The sequence below is a fragment of the Thermobia domestica genome, chromosome 9 (genome assembly GCF_964235325.1).
Source record: "Thermobia domestica chromosome 9, izTheDome1.hap1.1, whole genome shotgun sequence".
Taxonomy (NCBI): Eukaryota; Metazoa; Arthropoda; class Insecta; order Zygentoma; family Lepismatidae; genus Thermobia; species Thermobia domestica.
Genome location: NC_137462.1, coordinates 243,159,958 through 243,175,540, shown reverse-complemented (window position 1 = coordinate 243,175,540; position 15,583 = coordinate 243,159,958). Strand labels below are relative to the sequence as shown.

Here is a 15,583-nt window from a genome sequence, read left to right as displayed (position 1 = left end):
GACCTACATCGATACCTCTCCTCAGTTCAGCATTCCGTGAAGAATGGGTTGCCATGCCTCAAGAAAATTTCCAGCACCTAATTGAAAGTATGCCTGCGAGAGTGGAAGCTGTCATCAAGGCTAAGGGTGGGCCAACACCATATTGAATTCCAACAGTACCGATGGAGGGCGCCACGAACTTGTAAGTCATTTTCAGCCAGGTGTCCGAATACTTTTGATCACAAAGTGTATATTATCTTAGTGAAATGAAAATGTTTGAGAATTACATTTTATTTCGAAAATCTTTGCTCTGTCTTTTATGTATTTTATTTTGGATCGTTTCTTTTAATAAAATGTTTTGCATATGAAGTTGTTTTCTTTTGTTCTGTACTTAATGTAGTTTATTTTGGATTGTTTGTTTTAAGAGGATGTTTACAAAAATTTAACGTTTTGTATATGAAGCTGGTTCTCTTTCGGATATTTTCAAAGAAAACCATAAGTATTTTGATATTGTTCCTTATGTTATATTTTGGCATGCATATAATCTTATCTTCGCTGTCACACCATTTCATATGCGTCTGCAGACTTCTTGATCTGTCTATTAACTTTTATAGTGTGTTAGTAGGTTTTAAATACTTTGGAATGGAGCTCGAGAAGGACAATATTTGAATTTAAAAATACTATTGATTTGAATTCAATGCTAACCATTGCTGATATACGCTTGAAGAAGTAATATTGGATTTCTTGATTGATATTTAATACAAGATAATGTGTTCGCTACGGAATGTTTTTCTTTCTTTTTCTAGGCTTCCCTGTACACTCTAATAAGAATCACCATGCAGATCTGGGTTCGATTCCCAGGGGAGCTCATGTGGTTTGGAACCGGTCCACATTTCATATAGCTTCGGTGCTGAAAAGGATGCTAAACTCCAAATCAATCTACCAATCAACAATCATCCCGTATAAAACTAGAAAATTTAGTTTGTCCTCGTCTTCAATTTTTGTAGTAAATAATCACTTCGCAATGAAAAGAAGACTTGAAAACTTCGTACAGGAAAACGAAGTTATGAATCACCTTGATTGAAGAACAAGGCACTGTCTATATACAGCGTATCCACAGAAATACTACCATATTTTAAAATGGTATTACGTCGCTTTGGATAGTCGTATTTAAATGAAACTGTTCACATTAAGGTTGGTGTAAAGGGACAAGTTTTGCCGATAGATGTCACTACAGTCTTCGTAACTCTCTAATATATTTTTTACCTTTCACAAAAATCCAGGATTTCTCTTATAAATTTCAACTTACAGACTTCAAACTTTGAGAGAAGGAACTTCATAACCTATCGAAGGCAACAATCCGTGCCGATTTTTTATTTGTAATTTTCTTCGTTGTTGAAATAGCTTGATTGTTGAAATGGATATCCTAACCTTTGACAATGGAACTGTTTCAAAAATAAATAAAAAATCGACACGGATTGTTGCCTTCGATAGGGTATGAAGTTTCTCCTCGAAAAATTTGAAATCTCTAGGTTGAAATTTGTAAGAGAAATTGTAAATTTTCGTGAAAGGTAAAAAATACACGAGAGAGATACGAAGACCGTAGTGACATCTATTGCCAAAACTTGTCCCTTTACACTAACCTTAAAAAAAAAAAAATACTTTTGTGCATGTCAACAATGAACAACAATGTCAATACTGGATGGGATCAAACACAGAAAAAGTAAATTCACTTATGTTTACTTTGTGCTCACTAATTGGTGAGTACACTTCTGTTTACGTGCTCACAATTGATTATTTCCACAATTGGAAGAAGGCGGCAATGACTTTATTTTCCAACAAGATGGGGCACCTCCTCACTGGCATTTACATGTTCGGAAACATCTGAATGAGCGGCTTCCAAGAAGATGGATTATATGTGCCGGAAATGATGATGTCTTCTACAAGTGGCTGCCGAGGTTGCCTGATTTGCCGGTCTGTGACTTCTTTTTATGGAGTTCGTAAAGGTTTGTGTCTACGTACCCCCATTGCCTCAAAACCTGCAAGTGCAAGTTCGTATCAGTGCTGCCATCTAGTCCATTTCATCAGATATGTTGGGAGCGTGAATGGGAATATCATTTTGATGTCTGCATCGCTATTCATGGAACCCACATTTAGTGTCTATGAGATATAGTAAAAAATATTTGAGTTTTTCTTTCAAATGTGACCAATTTCATTTAAATATGATTATCCAATGCAACGTAATACCGCTTTATTGGACAGAAGTATGACAGTATTTTTATGGACACGCTGTATTTCAACATACACTGTTCCTTAACACAGGATCTTTCATTATGTGCGTATTGTGCTGGTTAAAAACTACTCTCTAACAAAGGAGAGTAAACTACTAATGATGAATCTACCATACTGCAGACGATTTTCCATTTTACTTGCAATTTCTATTTTTACTTGCAAGTAACATTTCTTGACGCATATATGCTATTGATTATCAACACAGTAGTAGCAAATCCGTGACGATCTAAACGGAAATTAGAAAAGTGAATGCACACATTTTAACTTCTTGATTTTCTAACACATTTATTATTTACTTACCTAAAACGATCAAATATGCACAAAATATAGTTTCTGCTACGAGACACTAACCTTCCCTGTGTAAATGTGAAGCCCACAAATGGAAGATGCAATGCAGTAAATGCTGCATTGGCAGTAGGAGGCACGGCATCTGATGTACGGATGTCAGTATCATCCACATCAAAGTTTGAAGTGTCAGTTGGACTACTGACTTCAGGAACATAAGGTGCAACACTATCACGGATAGTGTTCCAGTCAAGGCCAACAAACCATGGATGATTCTGGAAGAAAGATAAACACAATAGTCAAAAGCAAATAATGTATGAGTTCTTCATTTACAGGAATATACTATTAAACTAACTCTGTAGCCTATGGAACCTGAAAGTTCAAAGCTGCATTAAGTTCCCCACTGACTTAAGTCCTGTCAACTGGATCCAGTTCCTACTCTATTTCTGCGAGATCCATTTGTGCCTAGGTCTTCCTTGTAGGCTTTTTTCGATTGGGTTTCCAGTTAAAATTATAAAATCGCTCCTAGGCTTTTCCTACTACCTGCCCACCTAAGCCTCATAAACTTAATGACTCAATAATGTTACATAAACGGTATAAATTACGAAGTTCCTCGTTATTAAGTTAAACCATCCTCCATTCTCGTCCCTCTTGGATCCGAGTATTCGCCTTAGGATTTTATTTTCAAATACTTCCAGACTGAGTTTTTCCCTCAAATTAAGAGACCATATTTCGCGGCCATATAGCACAAGAACTTCTTGTAAATTTTAAGCTTCACATGCAACAGAATTCAAGAAGACAACAGAGTTTAGTTTAGTCTGAATAAAAGCACGAATGCCCTGCTTTCACTCGACATTTAATTTCTTTGTGGGTATGGTTTTTGGTCTGTTAATGTTGATATCCTAGATATTTGAAAGCGTCCACTTTGTTAAATACACCATTACAAAGGAAAGAAAGAAAAAAAATAATGCAGAAAAGATCTTGCAAGTTAACTCTTAAGGATTGCTGGTGTCTATATATAATTCTAACATACCAGGACAGTACTGAGTGTCTCAGACCAGCCGTACCCCACTGTGGAAATTTTACCAAATAAATTTAGAACATTTTTAAAAATGGTATTTCAGTAGTTTGGTTATGCTTTATCGAATCGTGCTATTTTCAGCTTCCAATTTTTACCGAAAATACTTTATTCAAACCGGAATTTGAATTTTTGCAATGGAACATCGTACTTTTCATCTTTGTTTCGGATTCTACGTCAAAAAACAGGTAACTTGCGTTTAATTTTTTTAAAAAATGTTTCTTATAATCTTTAAGTGATCTTTGAAATGCGACTATTTGCTCCCGAAAGCGGTAATCGTTCACATAGATAAAGTGATCTGCGTGCGCATTAAGTCATTTTGTGTCTTATGCATGTACTAGGTCGATTTCATGTCTAAGCATTGGTAATAGATCAGGCTTTTTTTTCTACACATACGCATTACATTGCTTCCTCTCTACGCATGGGCATTAAATCAGGTTTGTCTCTACACATGGGTAGTAGATTGGCTTCATTTCTACGGGTACGCACACACACAGGGTGGATCGAAAATACATGCGTACTTAATATGTTCACTGTAGCTAATAAAGTGCACTGTGCGTAATTAATAATTATTGTTCTACATGATGTATTATCTGCATCAAAGTATGTCTATTCACGACTTCACTTGTGTCAGTCCTTTGCTCCCCCCCCCCCCCGGAGAATATTTTGCGGCTGTTTATGGTCCTCAACATTACACATACGTAAATGTAGGGATGTTTTCGTAATTTCACTTACTTGAGTGCACTACTTATACTTGTTCTTTTACATGTTCTTGGAAATAGAGTTTTCTCCTGATTCACAACCTTTTGTGTATTATTACTATAAACCTATTTATGAAGTCTGAAGTACTACTCATGATATTACCAAGTACTATAACCACTATCGTTCGTTAAAATCAGTGTCACGTTTACAACTTTGTTAAAAAAATTATATATATACAAAAGCACTGTATCACTAACAACTTTTTAAAAATACATTATTACTGTTACAAAGAAATCCAGCTAAGTAAACAAAATTGCAGCACACGTACAACTCTGTTTTGTTACGATCTCGTACCTTAAAATCTTCCACACCATTCTGTCCTAACCGATAATCAGAACTGCAGATCAGTCTCCTCATTAAGTCTTTGGCTTCTGCTGATACATCATATCCCACATCAGAAGGGAAGTCGAAACAATTCTTAAAAAGAAAGTACAAAAACATAACATTCAGTTCCAAATCATATTACACACGTTACGTTCAAAGATTTAGTAGTTAAACTTATAACAAATTTAAACTAATATTAGTCTGGGTCGCCACCGGTGCGGACCAGAAAAAAATTTTTCACACACGGACAACACATTTCAAGCACAGGACTGAAAATGGACATACAGAAGATAACCCGAATGCACGAGTTACTGTTCTGACTTATTCGATTATCACTTTTTTCGGTTATAGAATTACAAAATAGTTCTTAAAGTAAGTCAAATATATTATATAATCGATATTGGCTTCGAAAATTACAAATCGGATTAACGTAACATTTGAATATGATCCACGACAATTTTTAATTTTTTAAAAAAATACACAGTATTATCAGTTGTAATGCGTCTGAAAGAAAATTATTGTTAAAATACAATCTTTGTCATAAACTGATACCTTTATACTTAGTCATAAATTAGACAACACATATCACACTCGTACCGGCAAACATACGGTAAGTAATAAACGACATAAAGGAAAACATAATAAAGATTTACACAATGAAACTGGATGAGTACGACTAGCGTTGTATTCTTTAAATCAAATTAGTTGACGCTCAAGTCAATAAACTACAGTCGAACGAGGAATTACTAGATAACATTTTATTATTTTGTACAGGGTGTTAATGAACTATACCGTCAAAACCGTAAGAAGTTATTTCAAAATTAAAAAAAAAAAAAAAAAAGTTCATATGGGGAACAATAGTTTCGGAGCTAGGGACGTCCAAAAAGGTGAAATTTCGTAAGATCCCTCCTAATGACAATCTTCTTGGACAGAAGAGAACTACTTTTGGATAATCCTGTACCTAAGGAATGAAGATTCAATAAGCACTATGCTCTTTTAACTTTTGGGTAGGTGACTGCTTCCTGCAGTGCACCACAATCGTCCAACCCTCTTACAATCAGATTTTCTTCTCCACTATGATATTTCACCATCTCGGAGATACAGAACTGTGACAGACATTTGCAGGTTAAAAGAACTGAAGTGTTTTCTTAGCGACTCTAACATCCAATTTTGCTAAGCTCACCTAAGCGTGTTTAGAACTCAAAAGATTCAACGCGGGGTAATTGTCTAACCCTTCTCCCGTCCAAAAAAGTCGTATCAGATAGCTTTCTCAAAAGACGGCAAACGTATGTAGACATAGACGGGGATAATGTTGAACGATATTCCAAAATTAAAATTTGTGAGAGATTATGAACAAAAGTATAGACTTTTGGTAAACACAATATATTATGTCACAATTCCTCCCAATAAACAATAATTGTACGCTTGTGTAAAGAGTCACTGTAAAAGAAAATTTTCACCTACCTTATGATTCATAATTTTTCCATACGTTTCCACTAGTGATTCTGCATAAAATGGAGTCTCACCATACAACATTTCATACATGCACACACCAAGTGACCACCAATCACACTCGGGTCCATATCTTCCCTGACCATCTTCCATGGCCTATAAAATACAAACACCAACTTAATCCACTAATTATCTCGCAATCTGTTAAAGTAAGCTAACGAAGCTTAGTATTGTATAACCAGTTATTCTTTGTAATTACAATGAACAATTTATCTCTACACTTTTTCCTATATTTCTCTAAAATGTAGTAAAGCTGAAACATGTTATTAAATAGAAGAACGTTACCTATTTACTTGCCCTTTAGTACCACAAATACGTTATTAGCTCAGCAACAAACTGTTGCCATAATCGGATGAGTGTCTGTTAAACTAGACAATCTAAAAAAAAATCATCAAGACTTCTATTAATTTCTAACTAGTCTGATGATGGCAGCTGTTTAATAACTAAACTAATGACTGAAAACAATAACTAATAACTGAATAATAGTTGAATTAATAACTATTTGAAACATTAAAAGACAATAATTGAATACCATTTTTTATTTAATATAAATATGAGACAGTTGCGTACGATTATATATCGAAATATGGTTGAATATATTTACGTATCTAGCTTCCAGACAGCATGTGAAATCGATTTCCAGCGGAATAATTAACAATCAATAACTACCAAACGTCCCTTTCGTGTTACTGCGGACAAAATTTTGTATTCTTGGGTCTGCATCTTTCATACAGGATCCCTCCGAATTCGACGTCTCGAACGAAATTCGAATAGCTCAGATTGGCATTTCAGTGAACCACTCCCACCCCCATTTACTTCCCTTTTAGATCAAATATAAAAAAAACGCTGATAAACGGGTTGAATCATTTTACATAAAAAGTTCAAATACCAAACTTCATATTTGTAAACTTAAGGAATTCAGATAAATCAACACCTTGGAATAACCGCAACCCCTTTTCATATCTTCCACGTCGAATTTGGAACCACCTTCTCTTTCTTTCTAGATCAAATATCAAAAAACGCTGAAACATGTTTAATTAATTTGAATGAAGAATCCGAATACCACATTTCATCTCTCTAAACTTAAAGATTTTTGAGATATGGGCATCTTATTATAATAACTATAATTCCCACCTTTCCCCCTTTCCCGCCCCCTTTCCTTCTAGGTAACGCTGAAACACTGTCTAATTATTTTAAATGATAAGTCTATATATCAAATTTCATGACTAATCTTCAGAGATTCGGAAATGAAATGAAATCTTTGAGTTTTACGTCCACAGTTATGCCGGTTAGGCTAAAGGAGACGGTGATGATGAGAAATGAATGAAATGGTGGAATGAAGAAAGTGGGAGGAAACAGGAGAACCCCGAGAAAACCCACGAGCACGGTGTTTGTCCACCACAAAGTCCACACGGCGCGAGCAGGGATCGAACCAGGGACCCCAAGCACCGGAGGTGAACGCTCTACCACTGAGCCACCGCGCCCCCCTCAGAGATTCGGATATCAACATCTTAATATATTATAATTACCACTTCTATTTCCTATCTTTCTCATGGAACTTACAAAACTCCTTCTTTAGTGGAATCTTATTTCACAAATCCTATGCACTGTCCAAATTTCAAGTTTCTAGCTTGAGAGGTTTGGTCAGTATGTCAGTCAGGACTTTTTCTTTTATATATATATATAGAAATAATGGGAAAGGAACTGGAAAGGCGTAGGCCAGTGTCTACATCTGAGAGGTAGAACCTTGCTATTCTTTTGAAACTGAAGAGAAAGGAAAAATACAGAAATTTCAGTTGGAAAGGTTGGGTACTGATTTGAGCCAGGAATTTCCCAACTACAAAGCAAGAACACGAATCACTAGCCTATATATGCTTAAGAAGTTACTTAAAATTCGAATTCACCTTTACTACTGCCGATAACATTTTACCTGCTTTTGCTGTCTACGTTTCTTTGTCGACATTCCCTTGTATTCAATTTGAAATCAGCCCATAAAACTTTTCTAACGTAAGTCAACAGACTTGCTTAATAGTAAGTCTTCATTTGAATATGAGAACAGCATTTATTTATTTATTTTCAAAATAAAAGACGTTATGTTCAAATACATCCTGTTTCTTAGATCTGCAATCTCAGTAGAAAAAGTTACACGTCTGTGATTTAATTACAATTTTTCATTTCTTTCACTCAATTCGTATAATGTACTTCTCTTTTTAATTCAAATTGTACGAAAACAAAGTAAATAAATAAAAAGTTCAAATATCAAATTTCATATCTGTAAACCTAAGGAATTCCGAGATATCGGTATCGGACTCTTGTGGAATTAAAAGATTTAAACACTGAAATGTTGTGTGCAAAGAGAAGAACGAAGAAACAGAATCCACGGTATAATGAGGTACATCAACAAGTTATGAAAAAAAAAAAGCATCGAACATTAACTTTGTATGAATTTTCATTTTACGGAATTTCCATGTAAAATAAAATAAAAAAAACTTACCCTAAGAATTTCCGGTGATATATAATCAGGAGTTCCAACTGCAACATTACTTTGCACTGTTCCGTCTTCAAAGAGTTTTAAACAGGAACCAAAATCTGCTAACCTTATGTGTCCATTAGCATCTAACAACACATTATCTGGCTTAATGTCTCTATGTACATATCTTAGGTCATGTATTGAACCTATTGCTAACACCATTTCAGCTATATAAAATCTTGCCATGTCTTCTGGCAAGCGATCTTCAAATTTACTCAAAAGAGTCAATAAATCCCCACCACAATAGTAATCCATAACCAAATACTGTAAAAAATATATATATACAATTAAAATAGAAACAATCAAATTTAAATTGTAATAAACATAAATTTAAGTATAAACACCACAATTTTACACTGGAGATTAACACTTGATGCGAAACTGTTGCTGTATCGTCTTTCATTAACACAAAATGTTTCATCGTACCTTTTCAATCTAAGCAAATCTCAACTTCACAAATAAAGCTAGCTTTTCGATATTCAAAAATTCAAAATCCATCAAAAAAAAAAAAAGAAAAAAGAAAATGTTAAACACAGTACATATTACTGATCTTTAATTCATTCTTACAAATATTTTATTTATTTTATTTTATTTTATTTTTTATGTAGACTCGCAGATATTCTTAAAGCAGAAAAAATTACAAAAGCTAATGTCTCAAACACACAAGTCAAAGTACTCTTGTTCAACAAGTATAATACTAAATTATACCAACCTAATGGATCATACACATCATTAGAAGTCGCATTACCGTATTTTACGGATTATAAGACGAACCTTAATTTTTAAGCAATTTTTGGGCGATTTAAGCAATTTTTAAGCAAGTTTGTGACGGTGGAGCGGGGCGGGGAGGGAGACAGTGTTAGCACGCTTGTGAATCCCCACAACTCATGTTTATTGCATCGGTGCACTGTTGCTGCCAGTTGAATCTAATGTTGCCAGATAGAGACATGTTTCCCGCGGCCATTGAACATATGGCCATTTATAAGACTGGCGGGAATTTTAAATCAAACACTGGACATTTTTATATTAATTTCGAGTATAATGATGGCCATAAACACACACTTGCATGACCAACGTGCATGAAAGATTTGTATGATCATACATATTGGAAGAATTTTTTGCCCACACACGTACTACCTTACTGTCCAATGTACGACCTTGGCATTACGGAGTCACGTGATTTTTTCCGCTGTGGTGATTGGCGAACCTAAATATAAAACAACCAACTTGCATGAACGAGCACATACATGGTAAAGATGCATGAAGAACGGCAAAACCATCATGCATGTTTACAGAACATTTTGAAAACTTTCAACATGCATGAACGAGGCCGTACTCGATCAACTTGCCTGCGGTTTTATCATCTTTCATGCATATTGGAAGGTTTCTTCATGCATGTGTCTGCGTGTATGGGTCCCTTAAGACGCACTTGAATTTTGGAGGCAATTTTTCGAAGAAAAAAGTGCATCTCATAGTCCGTAAAATACGGTATATCTATTGTTAAGAGTTGTACTCAAATTTTTAAAATATGATATAATGGTTTAAACTTTTATAGATGACAGAATACACCACATTGAAGTCGTAATGTACTTACCAAATTTGATTCATCCTGAAAAGCATAATGTAGATTTGTTATCCATCGGCGATCCCCATACACTAACACATCCCTTTCTTCTTTAAAACATGCTGTTTCAGCACGTTTCAACATTTCCCACTTATTCAAGATCTTCATTGCGAAGACCTTTTCAGAATCCTTCATTTTCACTACACATACTTCACCAAAAGCACCACGACCAATCACTTTCAGAATTTCAAAGTCATCACGAGTTAATCTTAGGTTTTTTACGCATGTTGCCACTGGTTTGACTATGAAAAGACAAAAACTCCCAATAAGTATTAGTATTCATCCAAATTACAAAATAGTTAATTATTACAGAAGACATAGCTCAAACTAATGTATTAAACTACTATAAAAAAAATTACTTCTTTTCAAATCTATTAAATTATATTATGTTCAAAAAGTTTTAGCCACTCACCTCTCTTCAAAAAAGTAAATTAATACAAAAAGTCAAGTATTTCAAGCACCGAGATTCATGGATTAATGAGAAACAAAATCACAATGTAAATACAAAGAAAGCAGTCTTTAAAGCAAAGAAAATAATCAATACGGTTTTCAGTACTGGCAACACAGAATGTAAAAATCCTGCTTCATACAGCGAAGAAATTAACATTAATATTAAAGTTCAGGGTGAACGTATGAGCTCACTCAATAAAGGAAATTATACACTTCAAAGGAAAATTAACATTAAAATGCATTATGTTGGTAAGATTAACGGTACACCTTTCCAGAAAATTACTTCATCACTGTTAGACATCTCCCCGCTCCCTCCTTAAAAAAAAAAAAAAAAAAACTACCTTTAGTTTTAAGGTTGGAATAAAGCGTCAGTTTTTTTCGCTTGTAGCCTGCTGGCTGTAGTCGCTACAGTTAAACGGGAATGTAAGTGAGAGCAGGTTATACACAGGAATCCCAAAGTGTTATACAGAATTGTATACTTTGCAAATTTCAACTGTAAACAAATGCTAGTAAAAAGTGTTTGACGGATGGTAATATATCTGGTAGATAGTTGATCAATTTTGCCTAAATCCGCACTGATAATCTCCAATAGTTTCATCCAAGTATGGAGTCAATCTTACTAATTAAATTCTGAGATTTTATAGGATGTTGAAAAGAGACATGCCTCGATAATTATTAGAAATCACTTTTGTCGCCTTTCTGTGAATTGGAACAATGAGTGATTCTTTCCACTCTTCTGGCAATTCCCCTTCATTCCAGATGGGGGGAATGAGTCTGTGTATCTCGTTCCCCAATTTTTGCCCTCCAGCTAAAATTAACTCGACGGGAATTTCGTCTACATCCGGAGATTTGTGTTTCTTCAGTTTCTTTATAGCAATTTTTATTTCTGTTTGGTTAGAAAATACGGTTCCGCTGTATTCATTTCACTTTCCCCGCGAACATTATTTTTTGGCTGTGTGTTAAGCAAACTTTTAAAAACTTATTTTCAGCTATTCAAAATACTATCTGTATCTACTAGAACTCTTTCGTCTGTTTCAACGATAACCTTACTCTTATAATCGCTGCTACCAGGTAGTCATCAGTACCACAAAAAACTCCTCTAAACGCCTGAACATCAATTATGCTAGACTGTCTCCTATCTACTAAAACGTAATCAATTTGATTGTCTTTTTGCATCTAGTGTGGTCTAAGTACATGTCTGAATGTCACGACGAGTGATTTTTTGTAATCTTTACAGTAAGAGTCTATCGCCGCTGTTAACACAACTTTCCTTCTCTGTAATTCATTGAAAATATCTTCTCGTTCTATCTTCGCATCGAAATCCCCTAACACAATTTTCATATGGATCGCTGAGTTGGACAAAATACTAACTTGCCTCCTACTTCTTCGTAAAAACTGTTCTTCATAGCGTCATCCTTATCTTTTATTGAGGCATGTATATTTAGAACAATATCGCACACCGATCCTTAAGAGTAACAATTAAAGAAAGAAGTTCCTAAATGGTGATTTTTTTATTTCATTGCTTATAAAGAAAACGTACAATTTCCAGTCTAAAGCACACCTTTTCCTTCCCATTTAACTTCCTGATTATCTAGCGAGGCTCATCCTATATCCCTCTAACACAACTGTTACGGATTTTAATGGGCCTGCTATACTCCTTGTTCCTAATCTCGTATCCATTTTACTTTGCCGAGGTTGTGTCAAGTTATTAGTCCTGATTCAAGGCTTCTGTAAACATTTCTGAACAAGTACCTTTTTCATAGGATGATGTTATTAACCTTATGCCAAACCCGCAAGTTGGAGGACCACAACTTGTTGTCTGCCTGGGATTGTTTATTCAATATATTTGCAGGTAATCTATATTTAAAGGCCTTCTCCTCAATCCACAACCTAAGAACGTGCCATACAGTGGTGACAGTAACCTACGTTACATCGATTGAAACATGTGCATTAGGAAATTAAAATCGTCCGGCCAGTGCTTGTGAATCGCAGACGAGTTATTCTACTTTACGACACTGCGAAACCACATCTTGCTAATGCTGCTCTTAATACCATCATCTTATTTGGTTGGGATCTGCCATACTACCCGGAAATGGCACCATTGATTATCATTTGTATCACTTGTTAAACAATTATGCGGGGATAATGGTTTCGAACCCTACACAACGTAACTCACATTGCGTGAATCTGGTTCAGACTCCACTACGGTCTATAATCGTGAGATCCAGAGTCTGCTCCAGTCCTGACGGCTTGTATTGTGGATAGCGCGCTCTTTTTGATGCACAGATCTCGAGTTCGATTCCCAGTGGATGACTTGAAATTTACAAGCAATACGGTATTCGGATTCCACTTTAAATTGTAAGTCCACGTCTCATATAGCCTCGGTATACTGAAAAAGGACACTACAGCACACCAACAGCCAGAGACTTGAAAACATGTTATTACTGCTCATGGAGACTATTTCTGATTTTTGTAAGGTTCATGTTATCTGTTTTCTCTTTATAAGGTCCAACCGACATTGACATTTAGAGGAAAAAATTTCAACACTGAACAAAGAAAAGCAACTCGTGAATAAGAAAGGATAACATTTACCAATCTAGAGATACAGGCATTTCAGAATAACCTTCATGCCCACTTAATTTCATCTGCACACAAAAGTAGCATAGGTATCTTAGTGAATTTAAGAAATCGTATCTCGTAGGGTTTGTAGTGAATATTTCTTTACTTGGTCATTAAATTTCTTGATCTTCAAAACAAAGTTAATAGGTTAACAACGCTATTAAATTGCTTCTCGTACATCAGACCCCATATATAAAAATACCTGTACAAATTAACAATTGTTTTCACGCAGGTTAATATTTAAAACTACCGTTGCTTTAAAAGATATACACTCTGTTTCAAAAAGAATATACGTATTTCGAATGCATATATTTATTAAACTTTAAGACATACGAATATGAAATTTTACACACATGTTTACGAAACTCTCAAGTTCAAATTACAGATGTTCAATACGTCATCCATCAGCGACACGAACAATATCACATCGATACTCAAATTCCTCCCATACTCGGGCAAGCATGTCCTGCGTCACTGATGTTATGGCAGTACGGATCCGGTTCTTCAACTCTCCCAGATTCTGTGGGAGTGGTGGTACATAAACGTTGTCTTTAACGAAACCCCACAGGAAGAAGTCAGAGGGTGTCATATCCGGTGACCATGGAGGTCAGCTGAAACATGCTAAGTCGCCAGCTCCTTGAGACCAATCTAACGGTTCGGTAGAGTTTCATTCAGATATTCACACACTTGGCAACTCCAGTGAGGGGGTGCCTCGTTTTGTTGAAAAATGAAGTTGTCTTCGTGCAGCCTCGGAAACAACAAGTTTTGTAACATAGCGAGATACTGCTGGCTGTTAACCGTGTTTCTATTAAAGAAGAATGGGCCGTAAACAGATGATCGGGATATCGCACAAAACACATTGACTTTCGTACATGTTCAATGACTGCATGTGGGTTCTGTAGACTCGTTCCAAATTAGAACATTTTGTTTGTTTACCTGTCCACTAACACGGAAAGTCGCTTTATCACTGAACATGATGCGTTGTGCAAAAGTGTTATCATTGTCAATAGCATCCAGAATCTCGTTATAAAATGCCACACGTTTGCGTTTGTCATCAGGACGCAGAGCTTGTAACAGCTGACTTGTACGGCTTCATAACCAACCGACGTCTCAAAACATGCCAAATTGTTGTTGTCGCCACTTGTAACTCCCGACTAGCACGACGAGTTGATTTTGAGGGACTACGCTGGAAAGCAGTTTGAATTCGTGCAACATTTTCTTCAGGAACACGAGGGCGGCCAGTGCTCTTTCCTTTACATACACATCCTGTATCTACAAACTGCCGATACCATCTGCGAATGTTCCACCCACTCGGAGGATCAATTTGGTACCTCAACCTGAAACGTCTTTGCGCTGTAATCACGGATTTGCACTTCGCAAACTCGAGAACACAAAATGATTTCTGCTGCGGAGTAGCAGTTTTAAATATATGACGGTTACCAAGCAAAACAGAAGACAATTGACATCTAGCGGTTATTAATACAAACTAGACTATGTATTCGTTTCTCCAATTCTTCGTAATACGTATATTCTTTTTGAAACAGGGTGTATTTCTTATCTAAAATAGTACTGAAGACATTCAAGTCCATCATTTTTCACTGTACTGAATTTGAATAGTAGGCCTATGTTTATTATTCTCGCCGAGAAAAATTAAACATTTTTTACTGATATTGTAAACTACAAAGAACGTCTAAGAATACATTTTAATTTCTAAGAAAAACTCTCATTGAAAAATCACTAATAAACTACTGAGTATATTTTAGAAATATCTCATTAATCTAAGTTATATAGGTACCAATGGATGATATTTCCTTTTTCCCGGTGCTCGGTTTCAACCTTTATCTTTTTTTTTTTTCTTCTTTCCATTCGGGTCTGCTTTAAAGCTGTCATTCATTTGCAAGATCAATTTCTCACCTATAATCATTGACTACATTTTCACAAAGTTCCAAAAAATAGTGAAACATATACAGAGTATTTAGCTACCGGAGACTGTATCGAAATGTTCTCAACCAGATATATTAATGAACGAGAACTCTTCTTTTTATAGCAGTAAACGCTGTATTGTTTTAAAAATTCTACAAACTTATCAACAACACCGAAAATTTTCATTAAGAACATACCTAATCTG

General features: G+C 35.4%; 1 protein-coding gene across 3 annotated transcripts in view; it reads right to left on the bottom strand.

The window, feature by feature from the left end:
- The window catches only part of gek (serine/threonine-protein kinase gek), a 223,251-nt gene that overhangs the window by 183,203 nt on the left and 24,465 nt on the right, over window positions 1-15,583 (bottom strand). For all 3 annotated transcript variants that reach the window (XM_081725920.1, XM_081725921.1, XM_081725922.1), the window contains exons 3-7: window positions 10,357-10,628; window positions 8,727-9,026; window positions 6,185-6,328; window positions 4,691-4,813; window positions 2,623-2,831 (exon numbers count right to left, since the gene is read on the bottom strand). In XM_081725920.1, the coding sequence (XP_081582046.1) occupies window positions 2,623-2,831; window positions 4,691-4,813; window positions 6,185-6,328; window positions 8,727-9,026; window positions 10,357-10,628 (1,048 nt within the window). The remainder of the gene's footprint in view (window positions 1-2,622; window positions 2,832-4,690; window positions 4,814-6,184; window positions 6,329-8,726; window positions 9,027-10,356; window positions 10,629-15,583) is intronic.